The following is a 14,407-nucleotide window of genomic DNA, read 5'->3' on the forward strand; positions in this document are numbered from 1 at the left end:
GCTTCCTGTGACTCTCTGGGGAGCCCGTCTCTTCCTCCTCTCATTCACCCAGCACTACACAGCAAATTATTGAATCTGCAAAAAAAAGGAGCTTGGGAACAGCCACAATGATGGACACTGCCTGAGCATTCAGGTAGGCTTTAGAAAGAGAAAGGAGGAGAAAATGGAGAGGGTGATGGAGATCCCAGGAGATGTGTTTATCTGTCCAAAAAAAAAACACAATGGCTGAGCCATCTCCAGGAGTTATCAGGCACAAACGGATGCAGAGCGAAGAGAGGTTTCATCTGCATGGAACCTTTCTCTCAACACAATGTGCATTTTGTTATACAACCATCATTCAATTTCCTATGCTCATTCATACTGTACGCATCCAACAATCACCTCCACTATAAGACTCCCTTGTGGAGTGCCAGTAGCCTATACACACAACCACACACCCTCACACAAGATAACCCAGTGTTTCTCAATCCAGTCCTATGGGACCTAACAGCCGTTTGAGATCGTTTCTGTGATTTCCTCTAGTTCAACATTAGCAACCCTGGTGGTCCGGAAGGACTTCTCTGTTAGCACTAGGTAGACTCAGAAGGACTTCTCTGTTAGCTCTAGGTAGGCTCAGAAGAACTTCTCCGTTAGCACTAGGTAGACTCAGAAGGACTTCTCTGTTAGCTCTAGGTAGACTCAGAAGTACTTCTCTGTTAGCACTAGGAAGGCTCAGAAGGACTCTGTTAGCACTTGGTAGACTCAGAATAACGTCTCTGTTAGCACTAGGTAGACTCCGAAGGACCTCTCTGTTAGCACTAGGTAGACTCAGAAGGACCTCTCTGTTAGCACTAGGTAGACTCCGAAGGACTTCTCTGTTAGCACTAGGTAGACTCCGAAGGACTTCTCTGTTAGCACTAGGTAGACTCAGAAGGACCTCTCTGTTAGCACTAGGTAGACTCAGAAGGACTTCTCTATTAGCACTAGGTAGACTCAGAAGGACTTCTCTGTTAGCACTAGGTAGACTCAGAAGGACTTCTTTGTTAGCTCTAGGTAGACTCAGAAGGACTTCTCTGTTAGCACTAGGTAGACTCAGAAGGACTTCTCTGTTAGCACTAGGTAGACTCCGAAGGACTTCTCTGTTAGCACTAGGTAGACTCAGAAGGACTTCTCTGTTAGCACTAGGTAGACTCAGAAGGACTTCTCTGTTAGCACTAGGTAGACTCAGAAGGACTTCTCTGTTAGCACAAGGTAGACTCAGAAGGACTTCTCTGTTAGCACTAGGTAGACTCAGAAGGACTTCTCCGTTAGAACTAGGTAGACTCAGAAGGACTTCTCTGTTAGCACTAGGTAGACTCCGAAGGACTTCTCTGTTAGCACTAGGTAGACTCAGAAGGACTTCTCCGTTAGAACTAGGTAGACTCAGAAGGACTTCTCTGTTAGCACTAGGTAGACTCAGAAGGACTTCTCCGTTAGAACTAGGTAGACTCCGAAGGACTTCTCTGTTAGCACTAGGTAGACTCAGAAGGACTTCTCTGTTGGCACTAGGTAGACTCAGAAGGACCACCCTGTTAGCACTAGGTAGACTCAGAAGGACTTCTCCGTTAGAACTAGGTAGACTCAGAAGTACCTCTCTGTTAGCACTAGGTAGACTCAGAAGGACTTCTCTGTTAGCACTAGGTAGACTCAGAAGGACTTCTCCGTTAGAACTAGGTAGACTCAGAAGTACCTCTCTGTTAGCACTAGGTAGACTCAGAAGGACTTCTCTGTTAGCACTAGGTAGACTCAGAAGAAAAGCGGAACTGTTCTAACTTTGACCGAGGCATAATCCTTGTTTCTGTGCTAGAAATTGTTCTGCTGTTTACGCATTTCCACTCAGTTATAGAGAGGGGGGGGAGGAGAGATAAAGTGAGCGAGAGAAAGGCAGAGATCAATGAACGGACTGAAGATAGAGGGGTGAAAGGTTAAAAGGTCAAGGCTTATGAACATTATGAAAATAAATCAAAAGAATGCAGCCAATGTTCTTGTTGGACATCTCTATGATGGATGAGTTGGTGAGGTGGGCTATCTGTCTCTCTGGGGTGGGATGATGTGTTGACTGGATCAATAGATTCATCAGGCTTCTTCAATTAGGGCTTTGTAGAACCAGCCAGTCAGTCTGGTCATTTGATAACAGCAGACCATTAACGCTGCACTTCATTAAATGATAAGGAAAAATTTAACTACAGGTCAACAAAAAATACTGGGGTTCTTGTTTAACATTGTAATTGTGTGTGTGTGTGTGTGTGTGTGTGTGTGTGTGTGTGTGTGTGTGTGTGTGTGTGTGTGTATGTGTGTGTGTGTGTGTATGTGTGTGTGTGTGTGTGTGTGTGTGTGTGTGTGTGTGTGTGTGTGTGTGTGTGTGTGTGTGTGTGTGTGTGTGTGTGTGTGTGTGTATGTGTGTGTGTGTGTGTGTGTGTGTGTGCTTCCTGCAGGAAAGTGATAGTCAAAGCTAATTGAAGTGCATGAAAGGGTGTGACTAAAATCACGTGTCGCAAAAAGTGTCACAAAATAAAAACATGCATGAATCGTATGATATTAGCAACATCGTAATAGTTGATTTATTTTCATTTATACACTCTTTAGAAAATAAAACACATTGAATGAATAAATACAAATTTAAAAAGCAACTAGTTTCGGCAAACTGATCACCTTTGTTCCCACAACTAGAGACACATCATGTTCTTTTTTTTTACATTGATCTCTCTGAATATAGGTGTTCTTGTGTAGGGTTGCAAAATTGGGTAACTTCCTCAAAAGTTCCAGGTTGTAAGATTCCCAGGTTGAGGTTTCCCAGTTAGAGGATTCCCTCTTTGCTTTTCGGTTCGTTAGTCAGGCAATGCACCAACTGGGAATTTCTGGAAAACCTGGGAATTTTGGGAAAGCTATGGGAATTTTGCAACCCCAGTCTCTGGTAGCAGTGGGGGCGGTCCCCCGAAGCAGACTGGGTCACAAACTGCAATGGAAACACTAACGACTGACTGGCATGCAGGTTCTCAAGTGGTCCTCATTTATAGCAGACATAACTCATTACAAATATAAAGCTATAAGTCACCAGAAATGACATATAAGTAATATGTCAAATTGGGTGACATACAGTACTGTATAACTCCAATGTCATTTATAGACATATTTCATTACATTATGGAGTAATATGCCACCAAAAGTAACATAAAAGTAATATGTCACCAGACGTGACATAAAAGTAATATGTCAAACTGGGTGGCATATAACTACAATGATTAAACGTCACTATTTTGACATATTCTAATGAGACCATGTTGTTCATAAACACAAAGATAATGGATTGGCACAGAGTTAATACGACAAACATCGATAAACATCTGGAAAACAATCTATTTACACAAACAATAAATAATAGACAAGATAGGAACCTTTCTGTACAATATGACCATAGGATAGACGCACCCAACATAAATTCAGTGCCATTCTCTTTGTAAACGTATTCTCTGCCATTCCAGCCTCACCAGAGAAAACACCAGTGTACAGTAACAACATCGGATGTTCACCAACAGTAGATCATTGCATAATATACAAGATCATTGCACGTATTACAAAACAAACACACAAGATCACCCAATAGTTGACATGTTTTATTTGCAGGCAGTTGTATGTGATGTCATTGTCTTGTTGTTAAACTTCAGCTTCTACTTTGTATTTTTTGTTGTTGTAATTGTTGTTGTCATTGACATAGTAAAATAAGGCAGGAAGTTGCAGAGACCTTTGAGTATACCACCAGTGGTCAAGTGACCAGAAAAACGTCCAATGAGAAGAGAATGATCCTGCCCATTTCCTTGTCCTCTTCCTTGGGTTTGGCAGATAGTATGTGGCACAGAACAAAGAGTAACTTACAGAGGGATACAAATGCAAGGGAAAGGACAACAGTACAGTATATAACAGGTAGAAGGTAGGAGCATGTCCCATCATCTCTCTCTGTCTCCCTCTCCTTCGCTCTCATTGTTTTCTTTTGCCCAGGTCAGTTATGGCAGCAGATACATTGAATCACCCAGACCTGGGAGAGGAGAAGAGAAGGAAGCGGAACAGAGCAGAAACCAGGCTAGACCAAGGCTGTAGACCCAAGGGGAGACCCAAGACGGAGTGGTGAGGCCCAGGCCTCTATCCCTACACTCCTTCTGGGGTCGAGCAGGTCTGAAAATACAGTACTAGACGTAGAAGTGTAGAGAGAGAAGCAGAGCAGTGTGGACCCAGACTCAGGCCCAGGCTGTAAACTCAGGCAAGGACCAGGCTGGGAGGCCCAGGTGATGTGGACCCAGGCTGAGATCCAGGCTAGGCCCAGGACTCCACTCCATCTCCCCTGAGCCTGAGCTGATCTGGGATCAGTGCTATCTCACTTCTATCTCACTCAGGCAGTCCAAGGCGTCCAGGTACTCCAAGGCCAGGTCATAGCAGAACCGGTACTGCTCCTGAAAACAACACAGGTGTCAACATTTCTCTACTTTGCAATACATTAAAGCTTGAATTCAATCAATCAGCGATCTGTATTTGAGTGTGTAAATATTGTAAACCACTGCAAGTTTGACTGAATTGAGCCTTAAGACATGCATGCTCCTGTCTACCATATTAGGTCCCCCTACCAAAAGAGTTTCAAAAAAAGGTATTTCCTGGTTAAATCAAGGCTATTACTTACCATGGTCTCCACCATGTTGGGTTTGGAGTTGCGTAGCGTCTTGGCAGCGTAGAAGACATCCACCACGCTGTGATGACGGATCATCTCTAGCAGCATGGTACAAGCGCAGAATGTACCGCTCCTACCGCCACCGTTTCTGTTGCACACACAGGGAGAAACACAGACGCGTGGGTCAGTGCTTATGAATCCTTATGTATACACTTTGTGACCACTGAGAGAGTAGCCTGTGTTGCGAAATGTGTCATAATAAGTCAGGTTGTGAAACCAGGGTATATGGTGCAGAAACCAGTACAGACAGACACACAGACACGGACACATGCCCCAAACACAGACATTGACACAAACAGAGAGACAGTCAGACACAGACATCAATATGAGTCACGTCTCTAGCATGCAGGGAAGATACGGAGGCTGAAGCCGTAAAGTGAAATGTCACAGCTCAGTCTGAGACTCAGATCAAGGAGGCTATCAGAAAAACAGCAACACGGAGAACTTTGAAGAAGAGCATCTGAGGGATGTTTCTCATTAAATCCAGAAACAAGGAAGTATATCTAATCCAGGAGTGAGTCTCAAATTGCACCCTATTCCCTATGGTAGTCCACTACTTTTGACCAGGGCCCATAAGGCTGGCCAAAAATAGTGAACTATATAGGGCGTAGGGTGCCATTTGGGACGCAGGTTTAGCATGTCAACCCCAGAGACCAATCCAGGCTGGATAGAGATATGTAGTGTTGCTGAAGTGTAGAAGAGGCTGGGGAACTAGAGCCTAGAGCGGATCCCTTTTATAGTAATTATGAAAAGTGTTCTGGTAAATAGGAGGAGTGTGGTAGTGAACACTTGGGGGTTGACGTTTTATCCTGCCACATTTAAAACTACACACAGGCAGGCTCAGTGCGTTAAAGAGTAGAAAGTAATCGTTCAAAAACATGTGATTTTGATAGTTGTTAAACTATCAAGTGGGATCGGTACCAACACGATAACACAATCTACTGAAGCAAGGTGTGACCTCAGATTACAGTTTTTCTCAATTGCATACAAGCAATTTTTGGACCTGTGTGGAATCGTATCTAGGAGAACAGCAATGATAAAATATATTTACAGGACTTCTGATTATTTATATGCCTTTGTACATGACTTGCATATCTTAGACCACCTTTTGCAAAACTTTAAATACAAATGTCATCAGGGAATACAAAATTCACTATTAAGTGTTCTGTTCATAGAAAATAACATTGTTATGTGTGTGTGCTTCCGGCAATCAGTAAATACTACCGATCAAAAGTCTAAACCACCACATCGGTGTCATACCATACCATGGACAATATATGGAAATATCTAGGCATGGGGACTGTCTAATTGCTATAATTATTTACATTATTGAGGACATGCAGAGATACAGAGAATGAAGTTGGGTTACTTCTAAGTAATTCGCAGTGATAGGGTAGTTACTCAAAAAAAGTTATATATTGCCTTCTTTCAATGATAACAAATGACATGTTACTCCCTGAGGAAAGTAATTAGTTACACTATTCGTTATAATACTTTTGTGTTACACCGCAAAACGCTGAGCGTCCTCACACAGTGTAAACTGTCATCTGTATTTTGCTAAGTATCCGTCTGAAATAGGGGGATTGTACCGTGGATAAGGGCAGCCTTTCCTCTAATACATACCCAGCTACAAGCTTGTTCAGCTCTCCCTGGTCCTCCTGAACTATTCAAATCAAGCCTTGGTTGTTTGAATGAGGTAGGCCTACACTCACCTTCAGCAGCCATGGTCAGGTCTTGCGGGTCTTTCGCTAAACGTGTTGTGCTTGGCGTGTTGCCTTTGCAGGTGCTTCAAGAGATCAGAAGTCATGTTTCTAGCAGTAGAAAGATGTTTTTTCGTCTGGGCATAGTTTACATTGTACAATTCAATTCTTACCATTTCGTCCTACCAAATCAAAGTAATGGTACTTCCACGCTGAGAAAGTCAATGCTTTCGAAGCTTCTACCATTAATTCATATCCCTTACTAAAGCAGTTAGTAGGTGTGCCTGCGTGCGTAAACGGGAATTTAGTGAGAGGACAAATTAGAATCTGGGGCAGGTAGATTTTGTTATATTCCGCCAACAGAGAGGGAATAATGATCACAAATAAAAGCAACATTCGATTTATTTGATCAGTAACTGTGCTATTAATCTACAAATTAGAACAGTAACTCTGTTATATTACTCGTTACAGCAAAAAGTTATTCCTGTAACACGTTACTTTGTAACGCCTCACTACACCTAAGTCATCATCTTCCACATTGTGACCTTCCATAACAAAGCTTTGCTCTGGTGTGGATTGAGGCCTATACATTAATATCAGTCCTCCATTGTATTCACCTTTCTTCATTTCTATTGTGGATAGTGTTTCTGTGACCAATGGAAAGTGTACAAAACAATGTTCAAACCAGCCTTTGTATTGAATACATGGAATTGGATTGTGGTGATACCTATGAATGGATCCTGCATACAATGTGCTTATTTTAATTCAATTAATTCAATATATCAAGAATAATTTTTGATTTGATGTGTAGGAAATTGTTTGGTGAAATATGCATAAAAGAAGAGTAATTGCCCATAATTCTGCACCTTTGGACAGTTGTACTTCCATGTTTGATCATCATGATCTAGTGACTGTAATGTACTGAAAATGTACTGATATACTGGGAGTTTTCTGTTTTGTCTGCTTGGACTCTTTTAGTATGGTTGCGTGAATCTTTTTTCAGCCAGTCACGTTCTTTTGATGAATCTATTCTGACAGTATAATTGAGTTTTTCTGTATTTATGTTTTGAGAAGGCATCTACATTTTGAAAAATAATTTACTATTTTGCAAAAGGCCACTCTGTGTTTGACATTCTGTGTCTTGTGAACTCTGTTTTTAATTCAAATCAACAACTTTGTTCCCCCAAAAAACTTTGTAAGCCATTGAGAAAAACTGTAACCTGTCCCAAAACATGACTGTCACCTGCTTTCTGAACAGTACGCTCACAACAGGAGTCAACAAGAGCAAATGACACCTTTAATGTGCTAGAAAAAATGGTTTGTATAGTGTCAGTATGGCCCGAGAATTAATCCAAATAATGCACAGCTTTAAACTTCTTAAACGAAAATCCTCAACGTTTGCGTAGATCACGCTCGCTGAAATCAATTGCAGTGCACAGGTCATTTGAATCGTTTCTGTGTATCCTATTTGCAAACAAAACTTCCCTACGGAATGATATAGGTTTTATGAGTAAAATGGTGGACAGTGGTAACTCACAGACAGTGGACGATGGTACGTCCCTCTCCACACTCCCTCTGCCAGTTGTGGACCTGGGCCAGGAGGCTGAGGAAAGCCTTCTTAGAGTCTGGCACGTCACGGTATGGAGACCAGCGCAGGAACTGGAAATGACGAACCACCAGCTGACCTTCCTGGAGCTGGATGGGCGGGGGGGGGCAAAGAGAGAAAGGGAGGACAGCGATAATGTTGTGTTCGATCCCAAAAAACAGACTTGTCAAGCCCTTGATAGGAACACACACAACACATCACAGCACACTATCCACACCTTTCAGACATGTATATCATCCTAGACTGGACACCTCTAACCCAGAAGGACACTGGTAGAAATGGCAAAGACCTGCCACCATATCCCTTGGGGCCAAGGCTCATATCACTACAGTCTCTGGTATAGTAGTGTAGTGGTCTAGAGTTTATAATAATAATAATCATAATTTGGTGGGTGCTTATATTTGTCCCAGGGAAGAACGACTGCCCCCTCTCAATGAAGCCACAGAATTTCACATTTCAAACCAGAATTTCAGACCATGGTACTGCAGGCATTGTTTGCAGAAAACAGGATCCCCATTATAGTGAATGGAAAAATGGCAATCTTTGTGATCAAGCTTTATGTAAATAGAAACATGTTTTGAATACAATCATGGTACCAATCATTGCTTCTAATACACCTGATGTATTTCCTTGAACCAATTATTTTAAAATCGCACACAGAAGAAGGTACAAGGATAATTGAGTTGCTAATGGCAGCCTGCAATACCCCGGTTGGCTTTCAACTTGAGATACTCAATGACAGGGGGTAGCACTGAGCTAGCCTGCAACATCCCTTCATGCAGTAGCTCAAACTGCTCATGTTATGTCTCCATGGGGAGCATCTTAACTGACTTCATTTGGCTTCAATGCACTATTGAGTCTTCACATAGGAATACATGGTGTCACGTGATCGATGGCTTTCTCCATACTTATATAAAGTCATTGACTTGTCCTACGTTAACACGCATTTGTGAATTGTTCATGTATTTTTTGCATATTCCAACTCCCTCAGAGGCCCTCTTAGAGTGGGATAACGGTCAGGGTCAGTCATTATCAACGACAACCCTGGAGCAATTTGGGTTAAGTGCACATCAACAGATTATTCACCCGGTTTGTTACTGGTCCAACGCTCTAACCGCTAGGCTACCTGCCACCCTTAAATGTGTTTTTCTACTGTGATATAGAATACCTTGCTGGGAAATTGTGCATCATCCTCCCTCCCTGTTCCTGTTGCTGGACAGTTCTGATTGGTAAGATCAGTGGGATCCTGTGAAAAGGCAGTGGGGTTCGTTTGACAGCTGCCTCCCCCTCCTCCCCCATCCGTGGGGGAGACTGGGGGTGACACTGAGGGGGACAGGGCTCTGACAGAGGTGACAGTGGAATGACATGAGGGTGAGGCAGGGGGAGGCTCTAAGAAGAGGCAAGGAGAGGGACTAGGGACGCTAATATCTGAAAGGCAGGGAGGCTAGCTGACAGGGGATCAGAGGGGGGAGATAGGGAGACAGAGGGAGGGAGAATAGCTGACAGGGGTGAGGAGGGGGAGGTAAGGAAACAGAGGCAGGGAGGCTAGCTGACAGGGAGTGAGGAGAGGGAGGTAGGGAAACAGAGGCAGGGAGGCTAGCTGACAGGGGGTGAGAAAGGAGGTAGGGAAACAGAGGCAGGGAGGCTAGCTGACAGGGAGTGAGGAGAGGGAGCTAGGGAAACAGAGGCAGGGAGGCTAGCTGATAGGGAGTGAGGAGGGGGAGGTAGGGAAACAGAGGCGGGAGGCTAGCTGACAGGGGGTGAGGAGGGGGAGGTAGGGAAACAGAGGCGGGAGGCTAGCTGACAGGGGGTGAGGAGGGGGAGCTAGGGAAACAGAGGCAGGGAGGCTAGCTGACAGGGAGTGAGGAGGGGGAGCTAGGGAAACAGAGGCAGGGAGGCTAGCTGACAGGGGGTGAGAAGGGGGAGCTAGGGAAACAGAGGCAGGGAGGCTAGCTGACAGGGAGTGAGGAGGGGGAGCTAGGGAAACAGAGGCAGGGAGGCTAGCTGACAGGGGGTGAGAAGGGGGAGCTAGGGAAACAGAGGCAGGGAGACTAGCTGACAGGGAGTGAGGAGGGGGAGCTAGGGAAACAGAGGCAGGGAGGCTAGCTGACAGGGAGTGAGGAGGGGGAGCTAGGGAAACAGAGGCAGGGAGGCTAGCTGACAGGGAGTGAGGAGGGGGAGCTAGGGAAACAGAGGCAGGGAGGCTAGCTGACAGGGAGTGAGGAGGGGGAGCTAGGGAAACAGAGGCAGGGAGACTAGCTGACAAGAGGGGTTGTTTTTCTAGAGGCTGCTAGACGAGCACCTGGTGTTGAAAGATGGATGTTACTGTGGGTCAAAGGGAGGTGTTGGGAAGTGCCTGTCTGATTAACGCTGGGAAACTAAGCTAGTCACAATCACAAAGACAACACGTTGTCAACGGCTAGGAGAGAGGCACACAGCTACAGTAATACAGCACACACAGACATAGACACACACACGCATACACACGCACACATGCACACATTCCAAAAGAAAGGACCACAACGCCACGTCTACAATGATTTCACAGGCATTGAAAGGGCTGATAATTTGATCATTTCATCATTACACTGTCAAAAAGACATTTTAGGTCATTGACAGTAATTGTAAAGTGTACAGTGACTAATGCATGCCTCATCTCCCATGTTCAGTAGACAGACTATGAAAGGATAAAAGGGGCCATTAGGCTCTCTACTAAATACGCATCAAGAGACTATGGAAAAATATGTTTTAAAGAACTTCACAATATTAAAGCGATATGACTAAACTGTCAGACTTTCTGTGTGAGTCAGCAGGTTGATTTTCAACTGTAGTCACTTCAGAGCGCATCAGAGCGCAAAAAGCGACTTTGACAGCCAGTCTATCATTGACCACGACCTACCCGCATGATGTTCTGAACCCGGAACAGACGGATTATGACGTCATCATCAGCCATCATGGACAGAAGCTCCACTGTCATTGGTCCAAACTGCTGCAGCCCAGGCTCTGGCCAGTACTGTAGACACGGCTGAGAGAGAGAGACAGAGAGAGACAGAGACAGAGAGAGAAAGAGAGAGAGAGAGAGAGAGTGAGAGAGACAGAGAGAGAGAGAGAGAGAGAGAGAGAGAGAGAGAGAGAGAGAGAGAGAGAGAGAGAGAGAGAAAAGTGAGTGAGAGAGAGAGAGAGAGAGAGAAATGTGAGGGAGAGAGAGAAGTGAGAGGAGAGAGAGAGAGAAGTGAGAAAGAGAAAGAGAGAGAGAGAGAACAGTGAGGGGGAGAGAGAAGTGAGAGGAGCGAGAGAGAGAGAGGTATGTGAGAGAGAGAGAGAGAGAGAGAGAGAGAGAGAGAGAGAGAGAGGTGTGTGAGAGAGAAAGAGAGAGAGAGAGAGAGAGAGAGAGAGAGAGAGAGAGAGAGAGAGAGAGAGAGAGAAAGAAAAAATAGGAAGAGAAAGAAGGAAGATAACAGGTGATCAGCGGACTATGGAGGTGGAGGAGTGAAATCAAATCATTGTGTCACAGAGCAGGACGGCTGAAGTCAATAACAAGACACCTGAGGATCGACAAGACAGACATTTAGCCAGATCCACAATTATCCAACCCATAGCAGCATTGTTAATTGCATGAGCAGAAAACACCATCACTGAGTACAATCAATCCCATAACAATCAATCCCCCCCCCCCCCCCCCACACACACACACAGTGTTTCACATCTTTTGAATAATTCATCATTCTAAATCATTAACATTAGCCCATTATAAATGAATGCAGTGTGGTCGGGGGGGGGGGGGGGGGGAACTCGGCAGTGCCTGGTAGAGATACACATGGAGTCAATCAGGGATTGGTGCACAGAGCACACAGACTGGGCCAAGGTCTTTAGTCAATAGGTCGCAGCTGCTTCAAAGAGCCTCATCAGCCGAAGGGAGGAACGGAGGGATGGAGACACTGGGGAGTGTAGTGTTAAATTGCTAACAGTGATAGCTGTGGCAGCGAGGGGGACAGAGAAGGGAGCAGGAAGGGAAGGAGGGAGGGAGGGAAACACGGGGGAGTGTAGTGTTAACATGCTAACAGTGTTAGATGTGACAGGAAGGGGGAGGGAAGGTAAGGGGGTGGCAGAAGGCCCAGGGGAGGAACAAGGTAGCGATAATGTCCTGTCACATTGACAGAGAGGTATTAACGAGGTGACAGGGGCAAAGGGAGAGATAAATATTTATACACAGAGACAGGTAGCACAAATGACTGGGGTACACTGTTAATCTACTGGTAGAGAGAGAAAGGGAAGGAGGGAGCGGTGGATGGGAAAGAAAGAAGACAGAGGAGATGGGGGGGGGGGGGGGGGGGGGGGGGGGGGGGTGGGGGGGAAGAGAGCAATTAAGACATGGCAGAGAATGATAGCAGGACAGAGACGATACCGGGAGGGAGAACAAGAGAAGAGAAGAGTAAGGAGAAAGAAAGAGAGGAGAGAAAGGGTCAGTGAAGGAGAGAGAGTTGAGGAGAAAGAGCGAGAGGGAATGACAGAAGGAGAGAGAGTTGAGGAGAAAGAGTGAGAAGGAATGACAGAAGGAGAGAGAGTTGAGGAGAAAGAGCGAGAAGGAATGACAGAAGGAGTGAGAGTAGACAAGAGAGAGACAGCTAGCTATAAATGAGAGCAATGGTGTAAACGTTAGCCAACCCAGCACCATGACACAGTGACAAGTGAAAGATAAGAAGGCCACAGACAAACCCACACATGAGTAAACACACAGGTGACGTGCTAGATGAGGGAGAGACGGGGTGAGAACAGAATGATATGGATGTGGTAATGCCCTGACAAGCAGGCTAAAAATGTATCATCCTATTAATTAATCTACACAAAGGCTATAAATCAGGTTGCTATTACTTTTACATTTTAGTCATTTAGAGGACATTCTTATCCAGAGCGACTTACAGTTAGTGCAATCAGGTTTAGATAGCTATGACAGGGATTGGTCAGAGTACATCTTTGACCCATCAAGTATGAGTATGAGCGATTTCACCGGTACCCGGATAGCCACAGGGCTCAGTCAGTCAGTCAGTCAGTCAGTCAGTATCATCAATTCCCTCCCCCCTTCCTTCCTCCATCCTCAGCCCCTCACCTCCCCTCTTCTCACCCAGGCAGAGTTGGACTGGTTGATCTGGTTGAGCATCACCACTGAGGTACATCCATAGTCATAGACCAGCCTCCAGAAGTCTGCTGTGGTTCCCGGTAACGGGTGTGGCGTTACCACGAAGGCGGCGGGCCGGTGAAAGCTGTCGGTGAGAGCAGCGTTGATGTAGCTGTTCCCCTCGGCAACGCCCTCGGTGGTAACCAGGAAGGCCAGGGCGCGGTCTGGAGGCAGGACGTCCATGCTACGGTTCTTCTCACGGTTCCTAGGCAGCAGGGACACGCTGCACTCCTCCACGTCCAGGTGAGGGGTCACAGAGTTCAAAGTCTGGAGAGAGGGAGGAAGGGATGGAGAGAGAAGGTGAGATGAAGGAGCACAGACAAGGTAGAAGAGGATGATGGAGACAGACAGAGACAGGGAGACAGTGATAAACAGAGAGAGACAGGGAGAGACAGTAACAAACGGAGAGAGAGGCAGAGACAAACAGATACAGTAAACAAACAGAGAGAGTGAGAGAGAGAGAGAGAGAAAGAGAGAGAGAGAGAAAGAGAGAGGAGAGCGAGAGAGGGAGAGAGAGAAAGAGAGAGAGAAACAGAGAGAGAGAGAGAGGAAACAGAGAGAGAGAAAAGAGAGAAGAGAATAGAGAGAGAAAGAGAGAGAGAGAGCAGAGAGGGAAACAGAGAGATGGAGAGAGAAACAGGAGAGAGAGAGAGAGAAGAGAGAGAGCGAGAGAGAGAGAGAGAGAGAGAGAGAAAGAGAGAGAGAAACAGAGAGAGAGAGAGAGAAAAGAGAGAGAACAGAGAGAGAGAGAGAGAAAGAGAGAGAGCGAGAGAGAGAGAGAGAGAGAGAGAGAAAGAGAGAGAGAAACAGAGAGAGAGAGAGAGAGAAACAGAGAGAGAGAGAAGAGAGAGAGAAGAGAGAGAAAGAGAGAGAGACGAGAGAGAGAAAGAGAGAGAGAGAGAGAGAGAACAGAGAGAGAGAAAGAGAGAGAGAAAGAGAGAGAAAGAGAGAGAGAAACAGAGAGAGAAAGAGAGAGAGAGAGAGAAAGAGAGAGAGAAACAGAGAGAGAGAGAGAGAAGAGAGAGAGCGAGAGAGAGAGAGAGAAAGAGAGAGAGAAACAGAGAGAGAGAGAGAGAAACAGAGAGAGAGAAAGAGAGAGAGAAAGAGAGAGAAAGAGAGAGAGAAACAGAGAGAGAGAGAGAGAAAGAGAGAGAGCGAGAGAGAGAGAGAGAGAGAAAGAGAGAGAGAAA

The 14,407-nt window shown here is 45.4% G+C and overlaps 1 protein-coding gene across 1 annotated transcript in view; it reads right to left on the reverse strand.

Moving 5' to 3' along the window:
* Positions 1-2,549: 2,549 nt before the first annotated feature.
* Positions 2,550-14,407, reverse strand: part of LOC109904417 (receptor-type tyrosine-protein phosphatase U-like) — a 268,951-nt gene continuing 257,093 nt past the window's right edge. The window contains 5 exon segments of the mRNA XM_031788734.1: positions 2,550-4,463; positions 4,688-4,823; positions 7,973-8,130; positions 10,941-11,066; positions 13,164-13,484. Coding sequence (XP_031644594.1) covers positions 4,383-4,463; positions 4,688-4,823; positions 7,973-8,130; positions 10,941-11,066; positions 13,164-13,484 — 822 coding nt within the window. The 3' untranslated portion in view covers positions 2,550-4,382.

The sequence above is a fragment of the Oncorhynchus kisutch genome, linkage group LG14 (genome assembly GCF_002021735.2).
Source record: "Oncorhynchus kisutch isolate 150728-3 linkage group LG14, Okis_V2, whole genome shotgun sequence".
Classification (NCBI taxonomy): Eukaryota; Metazoa; Chordata; class Actinopteri; order Salmoniformes; family Salmonidae; genus Oncorhynchus; species Oncorhynchus kisutch.